The 21654-nt window shown below is 35.1% G+C and overlaps 1 protein-coding gene across 42 annotated transcripts in view; it reads right to left on the bottom strand.

Moving 5' to 3' along the window:
* The window catches only part of Map2 (microtubule associated protein 2), a 268232-nt gene that overhangs the window by 37994 nt on the left and 208584 nt on the right, over positions 1-21654 (bottom strand). For 33 of the 42 annotated variants that reach the window (XM_087206187.1, XM_087206202.1, XM_087206178.1 and 30 more), the window contains 2 exons: positions 9815-9928; positions 7849-7926 (listed from right to left, as the gene is read on the bottom strand). In XM_087206187.1, the coding sequence (XP_087062313.1) occupies positions 7849-7926; positions 9815-9928 (192 nt within the window). Of the gene's footprint in view, positions 1-1035; positions 1279-7848; positions 7927-9814; positions 9929-21654 lie in introns of all 42 variants that reach the window. The other 9 variants (XM_087206182.1, XM_087206191.1, XM_087206188.1 and 6 more) reach the window with 2 other exon arrangements.

Raw genomic sequence — 21654 nt, forward strand, 5'->3', positions numbered from 1 at the left:
TCATTCAAATATTCTCATGTGTGATAAGTTCACAGGTAGAAGAGCTTAGTTTTCACTCAATTTAGGTTATATTTCTTCATCAGAGTATCTGAGCCATTAGAACTCTTTGTTGTCAAAATGTTCCTTGAAGAAGTTTATTGTCATGAATGTAGTTGGTGACCTGTGAGCTTACTAGTCATTGCCTTTGGATTTTCTGTCTTACATTAAATATTGTCCTATATGAAAAACTTCTCCAAGAGTTCTTCTAAGTAGGTTATTTTCACCATGTGAAAACAATATCTTCACCTAAGCAAAATTATTTTAAGCTTCCTTTTCTTTTTTGTTATAAGCATGAGACAAGATGTAAGCCAGCATCTAATCATTCATCCCCACCCCAGCCAGTTATACATTAGGATCTTCCATCTTCATGAGACTGAGAGGACAAAGGCTCCTAGGATTCCTTCCCTTTAGCCCAGCACTCCTGGTGTGAACAAAGATTTAGTTACCTGGAGAAGCCTCTGTAGTTTTTGTAGATGATTAAAGGAAAAGGGGAAACAAATTGCTGCCGTAATATTTATTCTGCTCCAAACAGATCCTTCACTTTTTCTCTTTTAAAGAGAGATTGTGTCAACATGGCACTAAAAAGAAAGCTAATTCTGTTTAGGGCTGGTCGTAGTAACACTGTGGATTCAAGGTGAAAAAAATTTCAGGATCATCTTTTATGGTTTGAGTAAAAAATATGTTTTTCCTTACTGATTTACTTGCAAGTAGTAGAAATGGGTCATGTTTTAGTTAAACTTTTTCGTTCTTTCTCTCTCTGCATCTTCTCAGAAGCAATGATATAAAAAAGGAAGTGCACACATGTCTCAAATAAGGCTTCTTTTATAACATTTTTGAATCATTTGGATCTATACACCTATATAGGGACTTCACATTTGTATGGAAAAAACAGGTTCCTGTCCTCCCACCCCCACACAAAGGCACACTGAACAGGATGCATGTGGGCAAAGCTGCAGGCTGGGGAGGAGGAACAAAAGGGCACCATGCTTGGTTCACCTTTCTCCTGGCCTAAGTGGGCCTCTGCACTCTGCGCTGGGACACTGGGGAGCACACTAGAAGTGGTCCATTCTGAGCTGAACAAGGGATGCTCATAGTATTCCTCATCGGAATTGTAAGGGTCATCATCAGGCACAGACACCGAGATGGCGGGGGCTAGGAGTCTACGCCTCTCCCTGCTGGTGGTAGGTTCATGGCTGGGGAACCTGTGTAGAGGACCCACTTGATCCTCAGCCCCTTCATCTACAAACAGACACACAGGAAGAAACTGCAGGGTGAACTGGACGAGACAGACACCAGATCGGACGGACGAGATGAGACACCTGCAGGAGGACATGAAGGGGCGGGGCAGCGGCAGGAGAGGATGGAGGGGAATCAGCAGGACCAAGCAGATGGAGGATGGGCAACAGGGAATGCTGCATGCTTAGGGAGCCACTGCATTAGACTGTCCTTTAGGAAAATCTGCCCTGATCTAAGCAAATAAAAAGTACTGACACCCCTGCTGCAAAATAGAAATTATCTGTACGTTCCTCTCAAGTGAGGCAGAATAACCAAGGAAACACTGGAATAGAAATGAAGCATTACAAAACACACGCATTCTTTGCAGGAAATCCTTTTGAGCAGATCAATTCTTCTTATTCTTATAAGAATATATTTATAAGTTAAAGGAGAAAAAATGTTGTCAGGGTATCATACCTGTATGATTATAAGGAAAAACAGTTCCTGTATGAAACATGACTTTAATTGTCTAGGATGTACAAATAGCATTTTGGTTAATTCAATTTGAGTTAATGACTTTAGCCAGTAATTTTCAATTTTAATTCTGTTAAGAAAAACTTACAGTGTTCTCTTTCCTGCTTCCATAAGCAGAAAGGAGTCAGCATAGCTCTTTCATAGGATGCTTAAGGCTGATGTAATTCTGCATGTTTGGAGATGTACTGTATACTGTTTTAGGAGGCTCTTAACATAACAAATTTGTTTTCTTATGTTCTGCTTCTCTTTTGAAAGCCTAATGAAGATACCATTAGCTTTTCTAGAGTTGGCTTCAGAACTTCATTCCACGTAGTCTCTTTTGTACCACTGGCTCTTGGCTGTTTTTTATGTTTCAAATGTCTTATTGCATGTTTCTTACTAAAATTGCTCCCATTTCTGTCCTTTTTTGTGTCTTGGCTTAGAAGTCTGACTTATTTAAACATATTTCCTCAAAGTTAACTTGTAAATCAGACTGTTCAGCATTTGGACCCGGTAGAATTCAATCAACTTCAAGGATCATGAGAATGAACACTGTGAGGCTTTGGACTTGGTTCCAGTACCACATCTCAAGGTGGCGTTTTATCAAAATTGCTAGTCACTGTGTTCATATATCTAGAAATAATTTTTAAATTTCATAACTCTCAACAATAAGAACAAAATTTATAGTATCCCTCTGTATAATTTTTATTTATCAGGATTTAAGCGACAAAATTATAGCATTAGTTTGCAAATGCAATGAGTTTTTAGGATAGTAAGTTATTTTCAGCAACCAAGTGTGGACAACTGGAAAAAAGTCTGAAATCATAAAGATACTAAAAATAACACTGTGGATGGATTACTTTTAATCTTTTGAGCATGTTATTTACTGACCATTCCAAGGAAGTTGCTTCTGGATGCATGCTAGAATTTTTCACCCATTATACTTATTATATCATGGAGTAGCAGATGCCTAAAATAATGTTGAATATTCTTAGTTCAACTCAGCTCAGTTTCTCAGCTGAGTAGATTAATTGTCCAAGATCTGGTCTAAAACACTGACTGAAGCATAGCCCTCAGCTTGTCATGTATCTCAGCCATTCATATTTTGTCTAGTGGCTGAGATTATAAACTTCCCAGCTATGTACGTTACTGTTAATACTTGGGCTATGTTCAACAGATTGCATGGGGAGTCAAGAAGCAAAAAAGGGGATATTTGTCTCTCTGATTTTCAACATTTTTGGGATGTGGGGAAGTAGAGAAGGATATAGTATAAAACTAAAGAGCTCAAAACTGAGAGCTGTCATTTGAAAGCCATACTCAGAAGATGATTTTAAGCTTCTGTAGATTTTGGCTCCCTTTCTTATCACTGTTGCTCTTTTTATACATGCTCAAATGTAAAAACAGCCCACATCTTTGCTTCAGATCTGTAACATCTCGAAAGAAGCAATGTTTTCTATTTTGAAGACTTTCACTCTAACCAGTCAAAAACAGAAACTTTAAAGACTCTAGTGGAAAAGTAGCTTCTCTTTGTGTTTGTCTGGCCCTGAGCCAAGACAACTTTCCCAGGAGTGTCTGGCAAAGACCAGTCCTCTCCTGGTATTATGTGCTATATGCACTCCAAGCCTCTGTTTATGACCTGTGAATGAAATCCATCTACAATACAAGCTCAAAAGATAAGCCTGGCAAGCTATGCTTAGGGAGCTAAGTCCCAACAGTGCATTGGGTTCCAATGATACTGACCTAAGACATTAGGTTCTCATTTGTTATGCAGTTGTGCAAGGTAGGTGCTGTTGGATCACTCCCAATGGAAGTGGGATGCATAATAATTTAAAATAATTGGAATATTTATTTGGGGGTGGTTTTAGAAAAAGGACATTTGTGTAGTAGTTGGAACAAGGAACTCACATTTGAAGATAATTTACTCCCATAATCCCACAGTAAGAAATGTGACAAGAGGCAGAATTAGGGATGTAGTGCAATTATGGTTTGCAGGATTTAAATTTAGATTTGAATTCTGGATAAATCACTTATCCAGACATAAGCCAAAAAAATGGACATGAGTATAATCTATTTCTGCACAATGCTAGGAAGATTAAACGGCAAGATATTTGTGAAAGTTCCAAACACGTGTTTGATTCCATACATGTTATCATCTTCTGTGTACCTGGATACATTTTCAAGTACTTCTGCTCTTTCCTTTTATTTGACACATCAAAGTTGGAGTTAAGAGAGTTATGAAAAATTGATTCCATTTTTTAACCATTAGTTTTGCTGTTTAAATGAATGAATGAATGCATTCAGCCTTTTACTATGAGTAAGTATGCTTTTGAGGCCTCTGTTGTTGCCACCAAACATTCTACTTCATTTAATAATGTCATATAGAAAAGGTCAGGGTAACTTAGTACATTGTGGACTTTTACTAAGTCCTTTTGCATAATTATCTTAAAAACTGATGCTTACCTGGTTTCAACAGAGGAATAAATGTCCTCTAGCTTGCTTTTGTTCAAACTTGCTTTTTTAAAAGAACCATTTGAAAATTTTTATTGGGCTAAAGTAAGACTTACTACTTCAAACCAGTCTTAGTTGGTCAGCCTTCAGGAGTACAAATAATCATGAGAGACTACACTCGATGGAGCATTGGAGATTCTGATTTCTGCTTGTTGTGGCATCACCTCTGTGTCCCCCAGAGGATGGCTGAAGGCAGCTGGCCCCAGTGACATCGCTCTTCACCATCTGTAAGCCCTTTCCAGCCTGAGGATGTCTATGTTTTCTATTAATGCTGCAGCAGCATGATGTAGAGGGAAACTGGTTTTAAACTGGCAGTTATCATTGCCACATCTATGACACAGAAAAACACTACTCTAGAACTCTGGAACAAACCTCAGAGGGCGGCAGGAATCCTGGTTCTATTTTCTTACGATCCCATTGTACTTGCACAGACTTTCAAATTCTAATAGCTCAGTTCAAATGTCAATTATTAAGACTGGGTCAAAAAGTAAAAGGAGGTAAATTGGAAAACATCATAACTAGTATAATATTGGAAAACTGTACTATGGTTTCCTTTCTAAGTGTGTTACTTGTTAAAATTTTTCATCAAAATCCCTTGTGAATGTTTCCTAGAATAAGCACATATCCTGGGAATTATCAATTTTACATTAATTACAAAAAAATGAATATTTATAAATTATGGTAATTCATGAATTATATTCCATGGGAGCTTTCATGCTTTTCCTTTGGGAAAGGATAGCTTTAAAAATGTTTGATAGTTAATAAAAAGTTAATGTATCCCCAAAGTCACTGAAAACTTGGTATGATTCAAGAGCTCTTTTCCTTTTGTACAAAAGGATCAGACTGTGGCAGTTGCATTAAAAGTGTATCAAAGAAGAAAAATAATCCCCTAGACAAAGCAAAGAAACTCACCTGCTCCCTTTCTACCACACCTGCTGTAAGCAGGACATTGACAGAAATTGAAATGGATCTTTACACACTAATTAGATTAAAAACTGAATAGTTCAAAGGTGTGACTGGTCACTAATTTATTTTCTGACAAAATTAAACTTTGAAAAACCTATTATTTGCTATACATAACTGTGATTTAAAATAAAAAAGAGGCAATACTTTGCCTAGACCTCATTTCTTTCACATATTTAAGGTGATAATATTATTTGGTGTGTAACGAGGGGAATTTTATAAAATGTATACTTTTATCATATAAATAAAAAAAGGTTATTCTTTCAAAAGCAAATCATCAGGGCTTCATATAATTTATTGCTTTTCTAAAAAAAAAGTACCAGTTAGGTTTGAAAATAACTTTGTATTACTTTCAGTGATAACTAAGTTGGCATTTCCTCTGACTATACTGAAACCACTTGGGGAAAGCAATTCTGAAATGTGATGGAACAGGTTATTGTGACACATACGTAACAAAAATGTGAAACTGATTATGTACTTTATTTTTTTATTTTTTTGGTACCGGGGATCGAACTCAGGACCCTGCGCTTGCGAGGCAGGAGGCGGAATCACTGAGCTAAATCCCTGGCTATACTTTATTTATTTATATTTTCATTATATCCCTTATGCTACACTCCCAAAAGCAGGCTGGGTGAATTCCCAGATGGATGGGAGGGCTTGCCCTCCTTTTTGGCTAGAGCTCCCATTAAGAAGTAAGAGCCAATAACTTGACCTCAGAAGACTTTTGCAATAGGCCAGCTGTGTGGACATCATATACCTTTCTGGGTTAACAGGATTCTCTGATACTTGAATGACTTTAAGCAGAAGTTCAGAAACATTTTCAGTGACCCAGGGAGGTACAACTATTACTTAAGGCTTCCCGCTGCATTTGGAATGGAATCCAGGTCCCTGACCCCAACTGGCTGTCTTACTCTCCTGTTCCTTTACTCCTCCAACCCTTTTCTCACTACCCATTAGCCATGTTCTCCTTTGCTGGAACACTGGCTCTTCCTGCTCATCTCAGAAGTTTTGCATCCTGGTCCCTTTGCCCCAAATGCCTCTTTCTTCCAATTTTGTTTGGCCAACACTTTCTCATACTTCTGGGCTCAGCCGCTCAACTGTCCCTTTATTCATTCTATAAAATAAAGCTTCCCTTGCTATTCTGCCTTACAACTCCCTGATCTCCTTCCTAGAGCTAATTCAATTTGAAATTATTTGAAAGTTTATTTATTGGACTTCCTTTCTCCACTGGACAATGTGCTCCTTAAAAATCAAGGCTCATGTCTGTTTTGCTCACTAGCATACACCCTGAATTTGCAGAGTTCCCAGAACACCATAGGCGGTGTGTGGATGAATGGAGAAATGTAAGGCCAAAAAGAATCTTCAGATATATAAATTTAAAAATTAAAGTGAATTAAGTAATAGTCAGTGGCTGTTATGGACTGATTTTTTCCTCCTTAGAGTAATTTTGTTTGTTTAACATTATTTCAGGCATTAAATTAAGAAAAAATCTTCAATTTCAGAAAGAAAAAACTTGGTAAAAATGTTTAGGTTTATATATCTGTGACAAAAATAAATTATATTGGAATTAATTATATGTAGTTTAGTAATTTATATTGTTGTGTTTAGGAAATCAGAGAATATTTTAAATAAATTGGATTGCTAATTATAGAAAGATTAGTCTTCCATGACAAATAGTATTCAGTTTTTAACACATTAAAATGAACTCTAAAGTGAGGCCAAAATGAAAAACAAATGAAGTAAGTGAATAAAATAGTTGTAAAATTCTGGTTTCAGTGTGTGAAAAGTACAAACAGACCACTGTTGTTCCTCTGACTCAGGTCAGTTAACTTTTGTGCATCATTCAGAGTTCCAAGAAAAGTCAGAAGAGATCTCATGCTTGACTGCTGTTTCAACATAATTTACTTTAGTGCTTTTCATCTGAGATTTTCAATGGGTACTCTTCAAAAGCACCCCTCTGTTTTAATCAATAAGGACTGAAAAGCTGATACAGCATTCCACGTCAAAGAAGTGCATGAATATATTCATGGGAAATAACAGGTCCCAGCAGGAAAGAAACCCTAGTATCAGCTCTTAGTTCATTGCTCTATCACAAATTCCTGCTAACTTCTTCATTTATTCAGTAATATTTATTGAGAATTTGCTGTGGATCTAGCCCTGGGGAGGTTCTTGGAAATATAATGGTGAGGAAAGCAGGGACAATTCCTGATGCTTCCATAAGCAAGTGTTGACTTCATCAATAAATATGACTCCTGGTATAACAGGGATTTCATTGCTTTTATTTTTATTCAGTCACTTATAAGATAGGACTGTAGCTGCTCTCTCAAACACTACATTAAGTAAACTGCTTCTCTATCGTTGTTCTAGCAACTTAAATATGAAATTATCCCTTTCTTTATCCAGTCGATTTTCTTTTATTTACCACATTCGTCTGATTTTACAGCAATAAAATGATTGCATATTTAAGGACTTCACTTCTTCACTGTTTGAAACAGACAATTCCAAAACTGAGGGACTTTTGGCCAACACTGAGGTCCATGGCTTCTGGCTTGATGTTTATTATCTACCCTTTTTGAGAAGACAAAGCCGGAAGGGTCCAGCAGGACTTACCTTCCTCCACGGGGATGGTCTGCTCAGAGGCTGGCGATGGGGGTGGAGAAGGAGGCAGATTAGCTGTCTCTTCAGCTGCTATGGATCAAACAATGGAGAAATGAGATGACAACAATTAATCCTATTGGGTTAGTGGATCTGTGGGACAGCTTTTCGATCTGTAAAAAGGCCTCTCTAGGAAATTCAGGGAAAGATTCAATAATAACCTTCATTTAGCCTATTTTTAGGCCCATTACCTGGTTTGCATATTTGATAGACTGCAAAGTAAGGTAAGCATTTCATATGTTTTGAAAAAGTCTTTTGTCTTCTTCATAAAAATGGAGTAGAGACGGATGTTAAGATTCTATCATTCATCTCATTAATTTCTGTCTACCTGTTCAATTAATAATATATTTTATTTGGTCATAATATAGCAAATAAAAACACTTGCAGGCAGGCATTTTAGTTTGGATTAGGCTAGTCTGAATGAAAAAAATTTTTAAAGTTTTGTTGTCCAATTGCTTTATCTGGAAATAAATGTTACTGTGGTCATTGATAGTTATATCAGCTGACATCTTTTTAAAATAACATTTTGCCCACTGAGCCTAGTGTCAAAACCATCTTCTCTATGTATTGTCAGCAAATGAAGCTGGCATGGCCTGGGGCAACTTTCAGACAGAAATGATTCACCGGTGGGAGCCAAGTCATCTGGCAGCCTTAGCCGTGCACACAAAGAAGGACAGAGAGAAAAGCTTTAGAAGATACGTTATCGACAGTGAACTCTACCATTTGCTCCTTAGGATACTGACCTTTGTTAGGACCCCTCTTATGAGCATATGAAATTTCTAAAGGAAATATTTCTCAACTAAGGCCAGTGGTTCACTCTGTTTTAAGGATCACCCAAATTTCAGTTTTATAAACAGTTAGTAGAGGCAGCTTTGGGGTTTTAGATGCCTTTTAAAATTCCCTGACTCTGTGGGTTTTACATGGCATATTTTACAATTTCAAAAATTTTAAAAATGAGTTTGAATGTTTTAGATTAGATACATTTCCCTTCTCCATTTTAAGAGAAAAGTAGCGCTTGATAAACCACCCAGAAAATACTGTATATATTCTATGATTATTTTGGGAGAGAAAAATATTTTTAGTCTTTACTTTTTATTAGAGGCTTGAAGGAGTAATGATCAGAAAATCAAATGTTAAGATACATTAGACTGTAAGAGAGAAAAATGGGTATGTACTCTTTTTTAGGGCTTAGAAGCCGTACTTTTCCACAGATCAGGTATATGTATCTGTGAAATAAACACATGTTGAACCTAAGAGTGTGTTTCCTTGTATCTTATCATATATACACATAGATATCTGTTTATCTATTTATGTTTCTATCTACCTATGAATGAGTGGGGCAGCAATCCTTTAACTGAGTGTTTTCTGAGAAACCATGTGCCATATTACCTGCCTGTCACTGGAGGGCATTTGATCTGTGACCAAGCAAGAAGGCAGAGCTATCTCACTGCCCTGAGATGAGCCAAGTGGTCAGTACTTCATATGTGATACAGAGTCTCTGAGGATTATAATAAAGCTCTAGCTCTAGCTTTTGTGTAGCAGTTCAAGAAGACAGAAACAAGACTATGGTGTAGTTAATCATTTACTAAAACCCATAAAGGGAAATAACCATCTCTAACTAGAAATTTCAGTACATTTTCCTTATGCATTAGTGCTCATGCAATCCTCTAATGGTCTAGGAAATGAAAAATTATGGGTTACTTAAGGGAATATCTAACTGTAAGCTTACCACTCTAGAAACTACCAAAATCCCTCAATGAGCCTGTGGAGGAGGGAGGAATCAGGTTGCAGTGCATCTCAGTAGATGACCAATGAGCATCACATGTAAGACACTGTACAAGATATAGCCTGTCTTTTAACATGAAGACTTGATCAGGGTGCAGCAGGCCCAGCCTCAGACCTGAGGCTCTTCTCCATTTACCTAAAGGCAGAGCCGCGGGTTGGTCTTTGTGCTGAGCTTCTTTCTCTTGTTCACCTTTCAAAACGGCTACAGCCTCAGCTGTGACTACTTGAACTATCCGTGCAGACACCTCCTCTGTAACAAACAGTAACAGAAGAAACTGTAATGAGAAATTCGAAGCAGGTAGCAAAGAGGAAAGGTAACCAAATAGCAGAGTGGATTAAAACTTCATTTTGGTGTCTTTTCCCCAAAAAACAGTACAATGTAATTTTTAAATTGCAGTTAAAATGCAAAGAGAGAGAGAGGGAGAAAGGGAGGGAGGGAGAGAGGGAGGGAGGGAGAGAGAGAAGAAGGAGAAGGAGAAGGAGAAGAAGGAGGAGAAGAAGAAGGAGACAATGATGACTGAGAAAAGAAAGAAAACTGGCATGAACTTGTACGGCATTTTATTTTTCAAAAGTTATTTACATAACTGAAGCAATTTAATGTTTAAATCTAATAAAACAAATTCAAAGAGAAAAGAGAAGATTCATTTTGAATTTAACTGAAAGTATGTTTACAGTCTGCTTCAAATACGTTACTATGCTCATTTGCAGAAACATGATTTAAAACCTGAAGAGATGCCTCAAAAATGTATACCTGTGACTAAAAGGATCAATGTGAATAAGATACATTATGAAAAACTGGAAAGATAACACTTCAAGGAAATACAATGCCATATCATATGGTCTCTTTCTAAAGAAATATTTCTTTTCTAAATAGTAGACGTTTTAAAGATTTTTAAAGGCCATATGACATACATTCATCTTCTAAGTACAGTAGTTCCATCGAAAACCAGAAAGCTCATGACTAAAATCATTAGTCAGTGAGCTGCAAAAATAACTAGTTTGGAGCCTGAAATGCTTTTAAAAAGTCAAGATATTAGAATATATTCTATTGAAATTTTATTTTTACCCATTGTTATGGTTTGCACCTAGGCACCCTTCAAAGCCTCATGTGGTCACAGGTGGGGGTTTTGGAGGTGGCTGGATCTAAGGCGTGTGGTGCTGGGATCAAGAATGTGATGCTGGGATTGATTCATAGTGTGATGATGCTAGGTTCAAGGGTGTGAGTGTTAACACACCTTTAGAGTGGAAAGCCTGGATACAATATAAAGCAACAAAAAGAATCTGTCACTTGTCGGTTGCTTGCTGCTAGCTGCCTTCTGCCTGCCTTGATTTGCCATGAACTGTTTCTCCACTTCGATGCCCCTCTGCCATGCTACCTTGTCTTGGAAACAGACAACTATGAACTGAAACCTCTGCAAATTGTGAGCTACAATAAACCATTCCTCCTTTAACTTTGGGTTTTGGGTATTTTGTTTCAACATTGAGAAAAGTAACTAAGACACCCATGATCCATATTTGCATAGTCATAATCAGGTTTGAGGATTTCTGTTTGTTTTTAACCTTATTTAGATTTTGTCTCCTCTGGAGAATCTTTTTCATACCACCCAGGTGACAGAAAGTACAGTGAACCTACTAGGCTTTTGGGACTAGGAATTCAGTTGGATAGAATTTATCTGAATTTTAAAAGGTAGATTACCCAGTTGAGTAATTTTGCCCTTATGCTTAACCTCTTTACTTTTTTTTTAGCCACTTGACTATGCATATTCTTATGGGATGAACTGTGAACATGATTTTCTAGAGTAGTACTGTTAACAGCAGAACCAACATTTAAAAAGTATTAAAGTGCTCAGTGTGTCCCATATGCCCTGCTGAGATGTTTGTCCTCATTATTTTAATGAATTATTTACTATTATTGGCTCTGTTTTACAGATGAGGAAACCGTCAATAAGTAGGGTTACGCTGGAAAAGATGAATATTTTATTTCTAAACTACTGCTTTGAGTAGTTCTGATTTTAGTATTTGCACCTATATTTTAACAATTACTCCAAGTAAATAACATTAACAGTCACCACTATGCAGTGAAGGAGTGACAGAGGAGGAGCAAGGGTTGTGAGTGGTCTTGAGCCCAGGATGTGGGAGGAGCTCTTCTGAACATTCCTTGCAATGATGGGCTTCTCAAATGACATTTTCAATGGGAATGTATACTAGCAAAAAGGCTACAGAAGAAGGGAGACTCTCAGAGAAGAGGAACTGAATCAAGAGGAGAGTAAAAGGGAGGGCAAGAAAGGCTAATGGGGTGGTGGGAATGATGAATGTGTTATATGCATATATGAATATGCTAAAATGAAACTCATTATTCTGTACAGTTAATATGCACTAAAAATAAAATGAAATGGCTACAGAAAATTAAGTTTTAAAGAAGCTGTTAGAGTTCTAAGTTGCTTAATAATATTACCAAAAGAATTATTTGGAGTTTTGAGAATTGTTACATATATTAATTTTCAATGCAACAGAATTAACTTCTTCTAACACTCCAGTGTTTTATGGAAAGTTGGGAGAATTGAGAGGTGGAGCAAGCACACTAAAATTGGGGCATATACAGAAATTTCCTGTCCTCTTGGTCATTCCTGCATCTTCCTATTAGACTTATACAAAATTGTACACAAGGTTCATCTCTACTACCATGTAAGTTCCCATGTCAATGACTGTTCTTTGCTATTTTTGCAATACTTGAAGGTTTCTTCACTGAGATTAACTCAGATTAGATGCCTAACATAATTTTTGAGAAGATGAAAATTAACTTGAAAAATTTATTCATATTTACACATCAGAAATAATTCATGCTTATTATGTTTACTACCTTTAAAGCCTCCCAAATTATCTCATTTGCTCTATTATTTTTTTAAGAATTTGATACATTTTAGAACATTATTTCTTAGGGTCTAAGATATTTTATATAAATCAAAGATTTTTTAGACTGGAAAGATAATCTAGTAAAATAATACAGGAATCTATTTGTTCATATGAACAAATTGTAACTGTGCAATGCTACATTATTTCACTCTTTCTGCTTGAGGTTGCATTTAGTTCTGACATCATCAAAAATTATTTCAAGTGTTAAGAAATAATAAAAGAGAAGAAATACATAAAGGATGCATTCATACAAGTGTAGGCCAAATAACATCATGGAGTGCTGTATAAATGGGCTTTTTAAATAGCCTTAAGAGAGACAAGTAAAGAAAGAATTGAATTATTATTTACATCTGGTTAATATGGGCATGTCCAATTTAAACAAAATGTACAGTATCTGCTAGTTATCACATTTCAATTGTGAGAACTAAATTAGCTTCATCAGAATAATATGGTTTATTTTAGACATAATTGCAGGAAATTTGAATTTTATTTTTTTTTGTCTAAAAGAAAACTAATGTATTTCAGCTTTATAATTTAATAAGAGCTTATAAATAAGTTAATTTTATTTTTGTACGTGTTTAAGCAAAATTGTCAGAAAGTAATTTAACCCAATCTTGGGAGAATTGGTAAATTTTTTTCCTTAAATGAATTTAACAAATTTTGAGAAATGATATTTTAAGAATAATCTAACAGTCTATGTGGGAGGTTAGTTCATATTGCCTTAACTGACATTTTTATGTTCTTTGGAAGGATGGAATTATTAAATCTTTTCAAATAGGAAATAATACATTTCCTTTTTAAAAATTTTTTTAATAATACATTTTCTAATAAAAATTTCATAGTGCATTTAGGGAAACAGTATAAGATTGTTCTGTGGATTTCAATTAGTCTGTCAATTTAAGTCTTCCTCTAAGTAAGGGCTGTCAAAAGCACCTCCACAATGTACATTTTCCTTAAAGTGTTCTCCAAACAGACCTAGCCAGCTGATCTTCTGGGTGAATTTCATTTTTATAGTCTGATTCCTGGGGCAGGAGAAATTCATTGATGATTTGGGTAAATTCAGGGAAGGTTAAGGGTAAATGTGCCAAACAAACATGTAAGAGAATGGAAGATAGTAACAGAATCAGACCTTAAAAATAAAAATGTGGCTTGAGGATGTGGCTCAGTGGTAGAGTGTTTACCCAGCATCCATGAGGCCCTTGGGTGCAATCACCAGCACCAGACACAACACAAACACAATAATCAAAATTTTTAAATGTAGAGGTCATCCACATAGATTAGATCGAGTAAAGGCCTTCCTTCCTTACCTACTCATTCATTCATCCATCCATCCAACTATCACACCTTTATGTATATAGGAGACAACTGACTTCCTAGGTAAATTAGAAGAAATTGTATAGACTTCAATGCAGAGAAATATGGGTATGAACTCTACAATTACTGCTTTCTAGCTATTCCATCCTAAGAAATTTGTTTAATTTCATTGTGCCCCAAGCCTCACTCATAATTCAGTAGTACTAGTATAGTACTGTATTTGTCTTAGAGTTGTGGTAGGGACTCAATTACATAATTAGACAATGGACTTGGCATATCAAAGAGTTCAAATAAAAGGAAGACTTCCACATAGTTTTTCATCAAGATGTTTATATTTTGCCCTGGTCATACATTCTTCTGGACTTTGTACCTTTACATTTCCATTTTAAAAAAAGAGCAACAGTGTCTAGGCCAATGAGGCTGTAATTTTTATGACCATCTGACAGTACTGTCAACCCACTATCATTAATGTGGATGGCTATGTTGATGCCCAAGGGAAGTATTTTTTCCAAAACAAAGCTATGAGAGAAGTAAATATTGTCTTTGTTTTCTATTTTCTGGCTTCATACCATTTCCCTGGGTTTGTAGGTTCTGAGCTATCATCTGCTCATAATCCTTGCCAGCAAGACTCACTTCAGGACTACCTTCTAGATGGTCCCTAGAAGGCATGATAACCCAGTCAACTCCTAAGGAAAAATCAGCAACAGGAAAAATACTCTTGGAGATAAAATATTAGAATACATTTTAATTGTTCATTGCATACTTTCTTTATCTTCTGTCCTCTTTTCTACTTTGTTTTAATTTTTTTTGCTTTTACCTTCCAAACGCATGTATAAAATTGTACATAGGATTAGTTATTGAGAAGATTAGAGATGACTTTATTATATGTAATTTGGGGAATTATTCATTATAAATAAACATTAACATTGATTTTCATAGCTGAAATAGCTGCATATTGTAATATGATGTTTTGAAAGGTTCAATGAACCTCTAAAATTTTTTTGAAATGAACTTTTTTGGTTTACATTAGAAATTATCTTAAAGAGGTGGTAATATTTTTATTTTCTCTTTTGTGAACCTCAGAATTTTGATTAGCTCCTATAGTTTTTGTATTGTAGTAAAGATCTTAATAATAGTGTTTATGAATTTGTTATATTTTATTACCTTATTGTTAGTATTATGATGGTAATGATGGTCAGTTTCTACAAGTAATACAAGAATATTTCATAACATGGCAACAAATGTCATACTAAAGAAAATGAACCATGACTTTGAACTAGTCTAATAAACAGATCTGCCTGTAGATCATTCGGAAGAAAAATATTAAAATTAACTTCTTTTAATTAAATTCAACCTCATAACTTTTAAAAACATTATTGATTAGAGGCTGATAGAAGAACAAATAAAGATACAAATGCAAGAAGCAGATTAGGTAATAGCATTATCACCACCATATAAGCAGATATTTAAAACAAAAAGTGAAATCCATTTTGAAAACTTGTTCTAGCAGCCAGAGATGAGGGACAGGAGCAAACTAGTTCTTGGTAGATAAAAAGTCTGGAAGGAAATATTATTTTTTTATATTAATAAAAAAATGCTGGAAGTAAATAGGCTTAAGAAACTAATTGAGATATGTTTTCAACCACAAAAGCTACTAGCAGTACCCAAAAGGTATCATACTAAGCTATATAAATTCACATAAGTAATGAATAAACATCATACTGTATATAACGTAAGCTCCTACTAGGCCCTTTGCTTTCTTGTTGATATTACTTAATCCACACAATTTTCAACTAGAAAGACTGGAAAAATAATGGATAAAAGCAATTTATTGTTTCTTTTAAATCTCGTTTTGATTGACATATTGTAGTAAAAATATTTTTTATAAGGCTAAGTTCTAGTTTTGGAAAAGCTGGAATCAAATTCTGCCTCCAACTCTTAAAAACCTCCAGATGTTGGTTAAGGGATCATCTCTCTAACGTTCAGATTCCGAAACTAAAAGTGTTATTCTTCTTTTGGTATTTTGTGACAATTACATGAAATAACATATGTTGAGTGCTTATATAAATTATTCATATGGTCAATAAAACACAGGTAAGACCTAAGTTTCTGTCATATATTGAGATGATTCTATAATTTTTCCCAATGAATACCTCCTTGCTTGAATGCCCAGCCTCTGCTTAACAGACAATATAAAAGGCTCCTACCATTTATTATTTAAACTATAATGCTAAAGTGCACACAAATTAAATATTGCTCAACTGGTTATTTTACTATTCAGCATTTGTCACCATTGTAGTCCTGTATTTTTTGCCATGAAGTCGATTCATGACATACATGATGCCTTTCTGGTCAAAGTATTTATCATGTCAAATTTTTAAAGTCAGGCTCAGGTCTGTTTTTAGCATGTATTTTTAGTTTAGTCACTTTGTTATATTAATCTATCAATATTGCTTAGTTGGAAAATAACAAAATCAATGCTGTTGAAGCTCTCTCAATAGCCCTGAAAATTCTAATTTACTTCTGGGTGATATATGACATTGTTGGTAGATCAAGAAATTTGTTTTTGAATGTGAACTCTTTGGGTTTTCAACAGACCAGCTGTGATTACTTGAACATGCAAAAGTTCACCAGTTAGACTATGAATACAAAGACTAAGCAGGTTGGTATATGCCTGAGAACATATTTTTGTTGTTTTTTTTTTCCCTCAGGTTTTTAAGAGAGAAGTAAAATACTTGACAGCAAATTCAACCATATGGATATAAAAGCCAGTAAATGTTTCTGCTTTTAAGAATCACAGACATAATAATGCTGTGTTAAAAGCAATGACAAATAAGCCTACTGTACACTTGTGGAAAAGCGGAAAACAAAACAATTTAAGACAGAATGCTCCTGTCAAGAAAAGGTTTTTCTCAGTAGGGTACAGGATGGTTGCCATGGAGACCCATGCTAATTGCTGTTGCTGCTGCTGCTGGAAACCAGTCAACAAGGAGAGCACTGTGTAGTTTGAAGTGCTCTGCTAAACAAATACCCTAGATAAATTCATAAAAATAGGGAAAGAAGAAAAGTTCCTTGCTTCTGCTCCATGCTTAATTTGGAGAGTAAATGGCTCCTCTGCAACTCTTTCCTGTAATCAACTGGTGATGAAAGAAACTAAAAGAGCAGATTGTTGTGGTTTTTGTTTGTTTGTTTCCTGGCACCTTGTATTAATCAGAGGCCAGCATTGGCAAATCCCACTCTAGTCAAACTGACTGATCGCAAAGAGTCACACGGGCCAACACTGCAGCTGCAGAGCTTTCTCTACAAGCTTTTACTTCCCAAGATTTCTTCTAAGTATTTAGTGATTGAAAGGAGGATCCATGTAACTTAGGAGGGAAAATGCATTTGAGGTAAAAGCAGATTGTGGAAATGAATGCATTCAAGATAAAAAAATCATGATTTTACAAAGTTAATTCTGTTATGTTATTAAATTTAGAGAATTCATTTTACACAATGAAACTATGCTACCAGTGGTGCTGGAGTTGCTAATATAGTAATGTATATATATATTTATGCTGTAGTTTGTAGTCCATATATTAAATATTTACTAATTAAGTCAGCTTATACTATCTTATTGCTCTATATTAATTTGAAAATGATAGCTTTCATGGGGAATTTATCCTTTCAAATTTTTTTACCTGGTTTAGTATCAATAAATTTAATACAATCATTTAGGCAGTGAGAGAATGGATGATGCTTTTGGAATTGTGAAATGCTCTGTTTTGCATTTTACAACCATTACAATTACACTATTTTTTGTATACTCATGAAAAACTGTATTATCTTCTCCATTAAGTATTAAAACATTTCACACTGTCAAAGAATTATAGTACGAGCCACTGTTAAAAACATTAATGAGGAGATGAACTGTTGACAAAGCAGAGACCTGAAATAAGTCAACCCTTGAAAAAGATCACTGGAGGATAAAAAATACAATATCTGTGCATTTATGTTAATACTCATGTATATAAGGGTTCCTCCCTGCTTGTCAAGCTCTGTATGTGTTGGGTACCCTAAAGGTATTGGATACCAGGACTGAGATTAGGGTTTCTTCTGAAGAAATGAAATGTGGTAGGTGTAAAACCTAGAAATGTCTTAGAAAGATGATATGATGGAACAATTTCAAAATATTGTACATTCCTCTAAAGTGTTATTGGAATGAATTTTTGAAATGTAAGTTCTCTATATACAAGGACTAGTCTTTACCAGTTACCTCTGCAAATTTAAATCATCCTTCTATGTTTGTGATGATAGTGTGGTAAAAATCAACAGCTTTTGAACATGTGTTTGTGCCTACTGTCTTATCCCCACTGTAACTCTGTCAAGTCTTGGACACCCTGTCACCATCTAGAAGCATACAGAAATTAAGAACTACGTGATAAGAAAATCAACTGTTACATCACAAAGTACAGCCAGAAAATTGAGGCCAACATGACTTCTATATAACTGCAGTTTGCTTAAAACTTCTGTCCTAACACACTTCTGAGAATAAGTGGACAAACCATACCCTTAGATGCATTCTTACATGCTTTCAACTTTACATGCTTTCAGCTTAGCAAGTCTCCCACAAACTATAAATGTTTTAAATAAGTCATTGTCCATCTTCTCTGTTCATTTTGGCCATTACTGCTCTATGAAATATTGCACACAAAGATTCTCTTTGTACCAGCACCTGAAAGGACTTGAAGGATTTAAAGCCACTTATAAAAAGACATAGTAATTCTTTGTAATTTCCAAATTACAATTGAATATATGTAACTAGAGAACCATTTTTCAATAATCTTATGGAGGAAGAAGGTACAATGCAATTAATTATCTTATGAAATTTTGAAAACTAAAATATTCATCCTGGAAAAAAACGAGAAGAAAAGTATATTTTAAGCCATCCCTCCATTATCATTTAATAATATAGTTAAAGAAAAGCTCAGCCATAACACCAAGTTATGTTCCAAAGCAAAGTTATGTTCTAAAAAAATTCCAAACAAGCAAAATTGGTGATAGTTAAAGACTTTCTGCTAGAATTTATAAGTAGCAAAATAATAAGATATTAAGTAGGAAAAGAAGTACAAAGTCCAGTATATTTTATACTTTGATGCTATTATATCAAAAAACAAAGATGATGATAGAATTTTTATTCACACCAAAAGACATTCTAGAATAAAGATTATTTTGTGTTCTAGAGTAATGAACATATGTCATTGAAAATATTATTAATTGAATTTCTCCCCAAGTCTGAGGTACAAAAGTTTCATTACGTAAGGTAAATAAAAAAAATAGTAAATTTAAAGTTATCTTCATAAATTTGCAAATAACATAAATCTTACTTTAGAAAATATCTCTGAGAGCTCTGTTGAAATAAAATTTTATATCCATTTGACCCAGCTGTTCCCTTTTTGGTATTTTCCCCAAAGAGTTAAAGACATCATATCACAGTGATATATGCATACCCACATTTATAGCAGCACAGTTCATAATAGCTAAATCTTGGAAGCAGCCTATATATCCATCACTAGATGAATGGATAAAGAAAATGTGGTATTTACATATAATGGAGTATTACTAAGCCATAAAGAAAGATAAACTTGGATCATTTGTAGGAAAATGGATGTACCTTGAGACCACAATGTTGTTTTTTTGGGTTTCTTTTTTGGTACCGGAGATTGAACTTGGAACCTTGTACTTGCGAGGTGACAGAATCACTGAGCTAAATCCTGGGCCCTTGAGACCATAATGTTAAGTAAAGCAAATCTTACATACAAGCTTAAATATCACAAGGTTTCTCTTATGTAACAAACCCAAAATATAAAGAGCAAAATAAGATAGATAATGGGAAATAGGGAGAGATCTTTCCCAAATGGAAAGGGGATGAAAAGAGGGGGGGCAGAAATGGAAAAAGGAATTAATGTGTGTCATGCACATGTACCAACTCCCCACAAAGAATGTGAACATTATGTACTGCCGTCACATAATCTCTGCTACTGTATTTCTCCTCTACATACTGGCTCTCATAATACAAAGCATACTTCTAGAAATGCTTCCCAACTGCAGGTGCCATCTACTTCATAAATATAGTGGTCCAAGCAGTCACTCTTTTTTTTTTTTTTTTTTTTTAGTACCGGGGATCGAGCTCGGGTCCTTCCACTTGCGAGGCAGGCAGTGGAACCACTGAGCTAAACCCCCGGCCCAAGCAGTCACTCTTTATGTGAAGATGGTCAAGTTTTGTCAGAATGCACATGGCTTCTATAAGTGTAAAACTGTAACTCATTCCTGAAATAGCTCTGGTCGATCTGCTGTAGGAGCCCAGCAAACAGAGAAAGTTAGCAACATGCTGATGGAGTGGTAGAGTTGAAATTGGGAAAACAGGATGGTATCTAGGTATACAGGATGTAGGACAAGAAGACTGAGATTTGCAGTGTGGTCGAAGGTGGGGTTCCAGGAGTATGAGCCTGTGACTAACGACAACCTGAAGAAAACAAAGAGATGGGATTGAGGAATCAGGAGCAAAAGTGTTCAAGACATGTTTTATTTACTTTCTAATTTTGCTTAGAGCCCCAGACAGGCAGATGCTATAGTAGCCATGCACTATCCCCTGTCTGTAAAGCTTCACTTGCCCTGAAAAGAGAGTTAGTGAAGAGATATATGGAGATTCTTGAGGATATGGACTACCACCTTTCACAAAAAGGTCTTAAAATTTTCATTGGAAAATATGTCAATGATAATATATGACAACCTATTTTCTTTTCTTCCTGACATATAAGAAAAAATTCTAAATCAGAATTTGTATCTTTGTTTTTCAAAATGAAAATGCAATTTTAGTATTTTATATAGAGTATCGCTGACCATGAAGCAAAAAACTATTTTCTGCTTCTAAGAACATGCCTAAAAATGTTGGCTTCACTGATCAGGAATTTGAGGACAGCCTGGGCAACATAGTAAGGTCTGATCTAAAATAAGAAAAAGCCATTTTCTCTGTGGCAATATTGTGCTGTAGCCCACAAGAGCTCCAAAGAGAGGAGCTTACTATTCCAATCTTTGTTTTTTCTTTCTGTGCTGAAGATCAAACCCATCCTTGCACATGGTATGCAAGTGCTCTATTACTGAGCTAGACTACGCCGTTACCCTTACTCCAATCTTCTCGATGCAATGCAGATCTCTATTTTTCAATCTGATGTTAGCCAATAACCTTTTTTTTTTTTAAAGAAAGATAAAAATGAACTTGGACATTAAGATGTAAAATGCAGGGCCAGGGATTTAGCTCAGTGGTGCCACCACCTGCTTTGCAAGTGCAAGGTCCTGAATTCGATCCCCGGTACCAAAAAAAAAAAAAAAAAGGAAAGAGGAGAAAAAATATTTACTGGATTGATTTACTTTGTAAATTGCTTCATAAAAATAATAGTTTCTTTTTCTTATTATTATTATTAGTTTTTTCCTTAGAGAAAAAAGGTTTTAATATTGAAATAGAAGCATTTTTTATTCTAATATGACAAAAAGAAAATGATGGATCACTGAAGCTATTTAAAAGAAAAAATTCGTTTATCTAATTAAAATAAAACATTTTTCTTTAGTTAATGTAGAAATGTCCTCCATTAACTCAATATGGAAATACTTTTTATTGCCCCAAAACTTATTGCTTACAAATTATTTCACAGACTCCAAGAGAAATAGAGAAAAATGGAGGTATTGTGTTCAGGGTGACCTTCAACAATAGAG

Source organism: Heterocephalus glaber, unplaced genomic scaffold (genome assembly GCF_053883595.1).
Source record: "Heterocephalus glaber isolate CG9 unplaced genomic scaffold, H.glaber_assembly_v1.0 deba00000621, whole genome shotgun sequence".
NCBI classification, from domain to species: Eukaryota; Metazoa; Chordata; class Mammalia; order Rodentia; family Bathyergidae; genus Heterocephalus; species Heterocephalus glaber.